This window comes from Perna viridis, chromosome 14 (genome assembly GCF_037379345.1).
Source record: "Perna viridis isolate PV_CMFRI_1.1 ecotype Kerala chromosome 14, ASM3737934v1, whole genome shotgun sequence".
Taxonomy (NCBI): domain Eukaryota; kingdom Metazoa; phylum Mollusca; class Bivalvia; order Mytilida; family Mytilidae; genus Perna; species Perna viridis.
In genome coordinates, this window is record NC_142458.1 from 30,399,766 (window position 1) to 30,411,042 (window position 11,277).

At 33.3% G+C, this 11,277-nt stretch overlaps 1 protein-coding gene across 2 annotated transcripts; it reads right to left on the reverse strand.

Moving 5' to 3' along the window:
• Positions 1–1,040: 1,040 nt before the first annotated feature.
• LOC148598961 (androgen-induced gene 1 protein-like) lies at positions 1,041–11,277 on the reverse strand. 2 transcript variants are annotated; one of them, XM_088561063.1, is made up of 6 exons: positions 11,101–11,277; positions 8,276–8,422; positions 7,089–7,190; positions 6,052–6,167; positions 2,668–2,819; positions 1,041–2,436 (listed from the first exon to the last, which is right to left on the reverse strand). In XM_088561063.1, the coding sequence occupies exons 1-6, from the start codon at positions 11,227–11,229 to the stop codon at positions 2,378–2,380; spliced, it is 705 nt and encodes a 234-aa protein (XP_088417189.1). In that variant the 5' UTR covers positions 11,230–11,277; the 3' UTR covers positions 1,041–2,377. The 2 variants fall into 2 exon arrangements, with proteins under 2 accessions (XP_088417189.1, XP_088417188.1); XM_088561062.1 differs by lacking the exon at positions 11,101–11,277 and adding an exon at positions 10,698–10,897.

Sequence of the window (11,277 nt, forward strand, 5' to 3'; positions counted from 1 at the left end):
ATTTTACATAAAAATGACGAATTACCCATTAAAAGGAGGGGTGCCAAACCCTGCTACCCCTGACCCATCCCTGAGAGAGACAAATTGATTTCTTTTGTTTTCACACTCGCTGATCATGACTTTTTAAAAAAAAGTTATTGACTGCAACAAAATAGAGACCATATTATGTCAATAAAACAGAATAGTGATCCAAATTCTCGATATGAACTTAGGTTTGAATAAAGAGAGCCGATTTAAACAAAAAGGATATTGTAAGAAATGTGGGGCAATGAATACCTCCATTCAACCATTTTTGTCAAACTTTAAAAGAGGAGACAGGTACCAGTCATCATTCAAAAGAAATATACCACATATCTTAGCAATCTATCTAATCAAGTTGAGAAATATGTTATGAGAATTTCCTTTATGCATCATCTAAATAATTACTACCTGGTAAGGAAAACAAGGAGTAGATAAGTAAGAAGTTGGGAAAGAAATATACAATACAAATCATCATGCAAAAGCAATATACCAAATGTCTGTGTGTTGTATCCATAAGAAGCTGAGAAAGATTGCTACACATAGCCATATGTCCCCTACAGCCACAAAACAAGTTGAAGCTCAAAAACCCCATAACTTCTGTAAAATTTGTTGAATTAAAATGGTGGTGCAATATGATTCACCACATGTGGTGATAAACAATCCTACAAAATTTGAACGAAAGTCATTGCACAGTTTCTGAGGAGTTGCTTCCACAAATAGTTTATAGTGAAGCATGAACTAGACAAAAGTCCCAAAACTCCCGTCAAATTTGTCTAATTAAAATCCCAGCCAAATATGATCAATTAAATATTGGGACTAACAATCCCACAAAATTTGAGCAAAGCCCAACAAGCGGTTTTCAGGGAGTTGCATCCACAAAGTGTGACAGACAGCATATGCACACAGTGGCTGGGGGAAAAACCTAAAGGACAGAAGGACATTTGACTAGTATGAAATAATTGTGAAGAAACTAAAGCACACCTATTATAATAATATATATATATTAATTAAAAAGATAATACTACTTATAGATTTAATCTGAGCGATAAAAAGAAAACAATCATTTATAAAAATACAAGAAATAATAAATTATAACATTTCAGTATACATGTGTCAAAGTACATTTATAAATCAAACACTCTTTATCAAAGGCATTCTCTATCAATAGTTTATTACACATTTTCAATTTAATATTTCCGTGTGAATCTAGCTGTCCGAACTGCAATTTGAGTACTACAGAAAAAATGGAATTATTATCTTTCAATTCTCAGATTTCTTATATTATCATTGATATTTTTTTCAATCAGTGTGTTCATACAAAATAATTTGGAGTCTGATAATTGTTCCAATTTAATAAATTTGCACTCATTTGTTTGCACCGATTTGGATATTTCATTTGTTCCGTTTATATAATTTCAATTTCCATTTGTGCCTATTCACATATTAAACACAGGTTGTAGATATGTTTGTACATGTAATATACCCTGGTAAATATGTATGTACATGTACTATACTCAGGTAAATATGTTTGTACATGTACTATACCCAGGTATAGAGTTTACTTATTTTTGTTCTTAATGTTAGAAAATTTAAGTTATAAAAATAATCACAAAAAAGAAAAAAAATTATAGTTCAAAAGGTTTATTGGATAAATACACTGCCAATTTATCAGAAAAAATATGGCTGCAGATTAAATAAAAAGAAAAGATGGCAAATCTAAAGCAAGCAATACACTAGTTTATTCTTATAGTCATTTTGTTATACATTTGTATATTCTGAAAAAAATGTTCAGTTAAAACATTCACTATAAAGTTGCCATGAAAGAACTGTGCTAGAAAACTACTAGTCTATATACGAAACAAACACATTCATTTAAATTACAACTATACAAGTTTCCTTTGATAAGCATAAAATGTCATACTTGTACATATTTCAACCATTTCAACATTTATGATATACATGTAAAACAACTTAAAATGAATGAACCTCTGGGATATCTGAGAGACTGAATTTCAAACAGTATGGAGTAGGTATGATTTGTGTGTAAATTGGCCTCCAAAACTAAAAGAAGAAACAACTTCTATTTCTTTGTCACCAATGAAAATTTAATTACTTAAATTGCTTGGTATACAACAATAACAAATTCTGACCAAATCAGAATCTTCAAAAAAACAAAAGTTTATTTATATGTATGTCAAAAATTAAGAATGATAACTACCCAATAAACAGTGTTACTGTTAGCCCTCTCCCTTTAAGGAAAACTGAAGTGTTACTTTGGGGGCATATTTTGACCCTAATCAAACTTCCCTCCTATTCAGAGACCACTTAAAAGAATACATTTGATTGATATGTTTTATCATTTGACTTTCTGGGAGTTTTTCACCTGGCTTGCCTGCACTGCAGATCTCTCTTTTCCTGAAAAACAGAAAAAATACTCAGTTGTTACCCTGTAATGATGAAGATGTTAAGGGAATGAATTTGGTCTTCTCTTGATTGAATGCAAAATGAAGTTGACTTGACATTGAGAAAGAAATGAAAATTTATACCTATTAAGTTTAAATTAAGGTATATTTACATGTTCTTGAAACTAATGTACAGTTAAAGTCTTCTAAATAAATAAAAAAATGCAAAATTGAATATACTTACCCCAGAAAAATTTATTAATGGACTCTCCTAATATGTATAAACTTATGAAGAGGAATAACATTGCTATGATGAATACAGCTCTTTGGTGTGGTAGGAGTACCCTTAGGATGGGATACACCCAAATATCTGCATAATATGCTATCCAGAGAATCCTTTAAAAAAATAAAAAGAATTGTACATCTCACAACCAGAGACAAATCTGTTGACTTCTTTCTACAACTTAAGACATTAAGAACAAGCATATGAAGAGAATACCTTCTTTATGGTAACCCCTTTAATAAGGTAACCTCCCCTTGCAGTAACAGGACATTGATCATTTCCCTTCAATACCTATAAATTTCTACCTTCCTAAAGAGTTTTTTCGTCCTTCACGTTGATGTACTACCAAACAGTTAGAGTGGGGAAACGCTCTCTGACCCACGTAGGGTCTGGGAGTAGGCCAGAGCGTCAACAGAGCAGCCCAGCCACTAGTAGGACATTCTCTGACTGAGTTGGTCGGGTGTCCCAAAGGCTGGGCTCTACTACCTCCAACTACTAACAGAAATTTACCAACAGAATCCCCATAAGGGGCGGTCATGCCAGATCTGTAAGGATAGTCAAGACCGTAAAAACCCCTCATCATCATCAGTTCCACATAAACACCTCATCTATCATGCTGACAAGGTTGTTTAACGCTGAAGTTTGATAGATTATCTCCCTTTGCCTGCATTAGACTAAAATTATTTTGAATATGCACACTTTTTACAACATAATGCCTGACTTTCTAAAAACAATTCATAAAAATCCATATAATATTAAGGCTTACTAGGTATTAACATGAAGAACCTTCAATTTGAAATATCTAACTTCACAGGTATCAAACAAGAAATATTACATTTCACGCACATCAAATAATATTCCTATAAAATTTCCTCAAAATTCAGTGAGTGGTTAAAGAAGAGTTGCACTTACAAGTTTACAGATTTTAACATGTGTAATCTTCCCTTTCAGGCATCAAACTGATAATTACATGTGTATCTTTCCTTAATGTACATCTACATATGATACCAAAACTTCTTTTGAAATTTCATCAGATCCATGGACCAGGTTAAAAAGACTTGTGCCTATAAAATGTGAACAGACAAAAAGACAGAAAAGGGTGAATCCTGTATACCCATCCCAATACTTTTTTCATGGGGTTTAATAAAAGTCTGACATTTCCAGACATTATTATCATGCAGCTAAAAATAGTATTGACATTCTTTAATATCTTTTAAGCTAACTTTTAGTAACAATGAGCATTCTTTAAGTGAATATCTCATTTTGTCTATATGGTGTATGTTGAGTTGCATCATGGAGAGAATTGGATCTACAAGTATTACTGAATAAATTTTATGGTGTGTTTGTTGTTTCAGTTCATTTTTGACCTAATCATAAGGGCAATTCATTTTTCAAAACCTGCAATAAACAGCCTTCACCCTAGTTTGATGTTATAAAAGTGTCATAAATGGGTGCTAACACCACAGGATTGTATGTTTGATTGCAAATAATAAAATAAATCTAAAACTGAAAGCTGGGTTTGGCCAACAGGGAACACATTGTAAAATTCATGAGGGCAGCAATAGTGCAGCGCCTTGCTAAATTGGTCTAAGGAAACAAACTTGTTGAAAGACCTTTTGGTGATCTCTGAATGTAATTACTATTTTGGATTCTGTTTATATGCTGGTGAGTGTGTTGTGTTTCAGGTTATACGCTGGTGAGTGTGTTGCATTTCAGGTTATACGCTGGTGAGTTCATAGCATTTCAGGTTATACGCTGGTGAGTTCATAGCATTTCAAGTTATACGGTGGTGAGTTCATTGCATTTCAGTTTATACACTGGTGAGTTCATTGGATTTCAGTTTATATGCTGGTGAGTTCATTGCATTTCACCATATCCTTTCTTTTTACCATCATACAGAAAAATATGAAACAAAAAAAAATTCTGAAACACAGCTTAGTAAGAATATTGAGATTCTATCATGAAAAGCTTGGGAAAGTATAAACATAACATTCTACTGGTAGTTGGATACATCTCTGAACTTAGATTGTGAGACCAGATAGTTTCAATCTTCATTGTGGCTTTAAAAAATATTAATCCATACATTAGTACTCCAGTTACCATGGTTACTGTCCAAAGGCTTATAGTTTACAAAAAACAACACTATTGCTAACTATCATTTACGTTTATGTTGTACATTGCAACAACAAAAAAAACCAATCATTTTGACATGACATATATTGAACAATTGCTCAATATTTTGAAATCATTGATATAAATTCCAAATGGGCAGTAAATCAAGATAACTCTATTTTCCCAAACTGTATGTCAGCACAAACTATGGTAAAACTAGAAAAACTGTTGGAAAGCTCAAGATAGACCCTGTCTTCCTAACCGGAAACCATATAGAATATCCCATGAGTGTTTTAAGCATTCAGATTAAAAATAAAACAAAATAGCAGGTGCAAAATGGCGTCATGTAATTTGTGAAAGTTGCATCAAATTCCATTCAGTGTTTTCAGAGGAGTTGCCAATTTAAAGAGGGTCCCATTTGGTTGACAAATAACAATGTCCATAATTTGAGCCTGGAAACACAAATAAGTCATTTACATGTAGATGGAAACACAAAATAAAAGGTGCACAATGGCATCATGTAATAGAGAATCAGTGAAAGTTTCATAAAATTTCATTCAACGGTTTCAGAGGAGTTGCAGATTAAAACGGGACCGACAGATGAAGCCATATGGATAGAAAAACAAAATAGGAGATGCACACTGGCATAATGTAATAAATAATCTGTGAAAGTTAAATTCTATTTGGCGGCTTCAGAGGAGTTGCTGATTGGAAGAGGGTCCCCCACTCGGTTGACAAATGACAAATTCAATATTTTGTATGAGGAAAAGCAGTCATGCAGATGGAACAAACAAAATAGGAGGTGCATAATAGCATCATGTAATAAAAAGAAGTTTCATCAGATTCCATTCAGTTGTTTCAGAGGAGTTGCATATTAGAACAGGGGATGGACAAATGGTCAAACAAACAGTCAGACACCATTCACATGAAAAAAAATAATAGATGTACAATGGTATCATGTAACAAATAATCTGTGAAACATATATCATATTTCATTCCGCAATTTCTGAGCAGTTGATGATTTGAAGGGGGACCACCTTGTCCATTTTTTGCATCAGGAAATCCAAAAAGTTAATTCAGATGTAAATACAAAATAATCTGTGAAAGTTACATCAAATTCCATTCAGTAATTTCAGAGGAGTTGCATTTAAGAAGAGGGTTGACAAATGACAAAGTCCATATTTTGATATTCAATTATAGTTCTCAAAATAAGAAACTACCAAAATTTCTTACCAAACTAAATATGTAGCTGCAAAAGCTAACATGGCTGTGATACCAGATTTTCTAGATGGATATTGATGGTATACTAGGTACTTCTCTACTAACAGGAATGGTAAAACTGTGGTATGCTGGAAAAGTGAAGTATTAATAGTGTTACTAATTTCAGAATTCAAATATGAAGCCACAATATCAATGAACAAGAAATCACCTAATATATTAACATTGAATACATGTTTAGTAATCAATATATATAGTTTCCGTGGTGATGTCTGACATATTAAGGTCAATTCAGTAATGATATCCCTAATCTTTGATGACCTATTTCTTGTTTTTAGTATCTTAAAAGTAATGGGAGAACATTTTGATCATGTCAAGAAAAAATCCATCCATACTTTTATGGTTAAAAGCACTTCATCAAACTTAGATCAAATCCTACAAATATTAAATGTGCTATTTTCAGATAATAACCATAAAAATAATTTGTTTTATTTTAGGCTAAGAGAAAACAAAACGTGTTTCCTATTACAAAAATTAAAAGGTTTTGTAAGGCGCACCCTGATGTGACCACCAAGATCGTACAAATCCGGATCCAGTATAAAACTCCTAAATTAATCCTCATCTGCTTCTGGGAATGTGGCAACTTGTCATACAATTCCAAAGCAATGCTTTCAGTTCATCAAGAAATAAGAAAAATATACTTGTTCCTGGTCCCTAATTACTACTTGGCTCAAGTCACAACTCCAAAAATCAACCACAGTTTTCCTATGTGTGGAATGGCACTTTGCTGTAAAATTCAACAGATTCATTCACTATTACTCAAGTTATTGTCTGGACATAAAGAAAATACTTGTTTCTGTCCCATATTAGGCCATTAATTCCTAAAAGGTTCAAGTCTTAATCCCCTAAATCACAAACAAGTCTTCCTTTTGCAGGTACCGTACTTTGGTTTTGGATTCACTATTTTTAGCAGGAAAAAATATTGTGGGTTGATAAGAGGACATGGACATCTTTTAATTTGTCCTAAATCCTAGTTTAGTTAAACAACATACCATAATGTGGTTAAGCCATTGGGGTATGATTTTGTCTAAAGCTTTAGGATATACCAGTTCTCGATCTACTGCATATATACTCCAGAATGTTGACACTACGAACTGAAGAGAAAAAAATAGAGCATTTACAATGGAACATTTAGTAATATCTTGCCATGTAGTGGGATGGGAAAATGTTCAAAATGGCCAACTAGAAAACTACATTTGGGATTTTGCTGAAAATTTAACTTAACCTGTACTATATGGTACTAAACAATTGTGGAAGCTTAACAAAATCATTGATTAGTTCTCAAATTATCATCTGGTTATCTTTTGAAGGACTGAAACGGACACTCAACTTTTTGGAAGTTCAAAGTTCAAAAGCTTTATTTAAAGTTTGTACATGTAAAACATAGTTATCATATAATACCTAACCACTTCCCTGTGGCAGAGTATAAAAACTAATGCATAATCAGCCTAAATTAAAATATGCATATTTTATTCTGTTCTCCTACAGTAATAAAAAGACCCTTACTGAAATCATTATTTCATTTTAATGTCTACTAGATATCAGACTTATGGCCATTAATTTACTTAAGTAAATGATTAATTCTTTAGCTGAATCTGTCATTAGCCTGTTACCAGGCAATCAAGGTTTTAATCCTCACTGGTAATGGTATAAATTTGCCAGGTGAATTCTCCAAATGCATTTGGTGTCCAACCACAAAGCCAACTGGGTTTAATTGATCAGTAATAATCTTGTTGTGAAAGAGATGTTCATGGTATTGAATAACCAAAATATGATCACGAAAACCACCAAGATTAAGCAAGTGCAAGGAACTTGTTCTGTGCGTAAGTTTACTCTCCTAGCCTTCTTGGATAACTATAGTTTGGTTATTTAATTCACCATAGCCATCCAATTATAAAGCTTTTCTCAATAACTTATCTTTTATTTTAATTTTTGTGACTGATACTTCATATTTTCAGATGCATCACAAAAGATCAAATAAAAAGTCAATGTCACAAGAGAAAAGTGTTACATTGTATCAGTGGGAGAAGTGCGAGCTGAAATACTTTTTAGTATAAATACAGAATGTATTTTAAGTGTGAAACATCCAATTTATTTACAAGGAAAATGTCACAATTCAATGTTAATATACACTAAAATATATGCAAATGTACATGTATCTTAAATTAGCTTTACTTACTATTCCAACAGGGAATACGATTGCTGCTAAGAAAAAGTCTCTAAATTTTTGTAGAGATGACACTTTGGTGTCCTTTCCTGTTGGCCTAACATTTGATCCACACAAGTCATTGATCACACACAGGCCAAAATATGCTGTTTGTATGCACTACAAAGAAGAAACAGACATTTGATTAGACAATGGTTTCCCTAAATTTAGGAGGAGGTCCAACCACTAAATCCCATGGATCTGGCAATGCAGTCAGACATACATGTACCTACATGTGTATTAACCTTCTGTAACCTCTTTGCAAGAGATCTCCTTCAATCCATTTCAAGATTGCAGATTTTGCAATACAACATTTCCAACAAATATTCTGTATACAAGTCAGTTTGTATCAGTATGAATTAGTATCTAATACTTTATGCAGTTTGGAAAATGACTAACAGAAGTTATGCTCAGCATTTAAATTACAGAATAGAGTCTCAACTAAAATTCTGAATTCTATGAACATGATGGAATGCTTTGACATTGACGGAATAAAAGTAAGACCAGAATCTTGAACAGCAGAAATAGCTTTTCTGTGACCAGCATTTTCTGTATGCCTTTTTACATCAGTTATTTCCCCTTTTACAGGTTTGGTAGAATAATGCTAAGTTAATGCCAAACGGACAAGATTTGAGCTTGTGAGCAAATACAAATGTAAAACCATTCCGGTAAATATTTGCAAGATTTTTTCTACTTTTTTGTGGGCATGCTGGATGAATACATTGTAGGTCCCAAATGACATCTTTTATTTCCTTGACAGTGAGACATTTTTTTCATGTTTTTATTAAAAAAGATTGAAGGGTTAAATTCAATCCTTAAACTTGACTTAATTATCCATTCAAAATCAAATATTGTGTAGGAATTTAATCAGGAAAAGCCTAGAAATTACCTGTCAATCAGCTGCTTAAAGAGTTAAATTAGCCAAGTGCATATCAGACCTACACAACATCAAAAATGGTGCCTAAAAGATAGAAAATTAATTTGCAGGCGGTCTTGCAGGAGGAAACTTGGAAGATCTGAGTCTCCAACACGGTGAAAACATTTTTTCAGAACATTGGTCTACCAGAATTAACACCTATGACATTTGAGTAATGTTAAAACAAGTACAACAAAAGATTAATTAATATTTAATTCTTTCTGATTCATTGTTATGTAACATAATCATAGTATCTATATCAATGAATTACGCCATTAAGAAAATAATTGTGCAATATTTCTGGGGGAGAAATTTGTGAGAGGGATATTTGTGTCTCCCACATGGAAGACTTTCACTAAGAAAGAGATTAACCCAAAAAGAGGGAGTCTCTCTTCTACAGAGGGAAGGTTAACTGGTTTGCATCACCAACACACTACACGTACATACATGAGCATGTATGTAGTTTCTCTGTCAAAACAGATGAAATGCAGACGGTCAACATCAGCGGTATACCAACATAGTGGCAAAGTTATAAACAAAGTCAAATATTATTTGAGTACAGATTGCTCCGTCCCTCAAAGACACAGCCTTACTTCATATTAAGTGCAAACAATGAATAAACAAATCCTTAAAACCAATTTAAGAGGGTAGGAATGGAAAAAAATGTCCAGCCCTAAAATGTCAGAAAAAAATCAATTTCATGAAGCGTCTCTTACTCCCTCATGAACTTTCTCATATGAAAATAATATATCATCAGAAGCTGGTTAAATTGAAGTACAAATTTTTTCATGTACCCACCTTTTGATGAAACTATACAAAAACAAGTAAAAAGTTGTGCAGACCAGGGGCAGATCCAGACACTTTGAAAAGGAAGGGTGCCAGCAGGGGTTCCTCAGGAAAGGGGGTACTATGACATTATTAGCCATATTTTGTCAATTTTACACATGCAAATGACAAATTTTCCAACAAAATGGAGGGGTGCCAACCCCAAAACCCCCTGGATCCATATCTGCAGACTTATAAGGGGCAGTGACTTTTAATACGATGCTGTCCAGTGATTTTCCTAGCACTCGTCACTCGTCAATTTCGAGTCAACATACATTTGTATCAATAAAACCTTTTGTGCTAACAATTGTGAAGTCGACGAGCAAGCGTAGTACATGCTCCATAAACACGTCTGCAAGGAAAATTCTTTTGTTCTACCCAAGCCCTATCTCGTGGAAGTGTATATTGAGCATGCTCACCAACTTACCAAAAAAGGGTCTATATCAAAGTAAAAAGTAGGAGGGTTGCAGGGTCAGTGGAAATCAACAAAACCTACATGTATCTCCAAATTCAAGGATGGTTGCTTGATCAGAGGATATCCAAACTTGTCTCCCCGATGAAAACATAACTTAATTAGTATGACTTAGAAGTTTTCTGACCAAGCATTTAAACGCCCAGAAATTGCAGAATCTGACTGTCAACGGCCACACTTACAAAATACCAAAAGGTCAAATACTTGAATTTTCCAGCAAATCCTTGGTATCCGAAGACACCCCTCCCTTTCGAATCAAACACGGTCAGTTGGTTGTATGTAAAGGACGAAAATAAAATGATAAATATCACTAAATGATAAAGCTTCGTTAAAAACGGCGACATTTCTCTTCAACTTCGAACGGAAAGTAGAAAGGGGAGGTCACTCTATTTTAAACTTCATCTTAGACTTTGGACCCAGACTACTTGTAAATTTTATCAGGAAGACAAGCAGTGCAATCATAACATCATATATCATTGAGTTTTTGGCGGTGTTTATGAATTCACATCATAAAATCTAGATATCTTAATTATCACTCAGAAAATAAAATTTTGCAAACAAAATATGGAGATAATATGAACTTACTAAACACCAAAAAGTCAAGAACTTGAACCGACCACCATATCCCTTTGTTAAAGTTCCTTCAACATTTACGATATCATAAACAAGAGAGAAAACATAAGTTATATACACAATGATATGATAAAGAAGCATCTTAAATCCTGATCTGTGGAGCAGGAAGGAAATATGTTTATATCACGT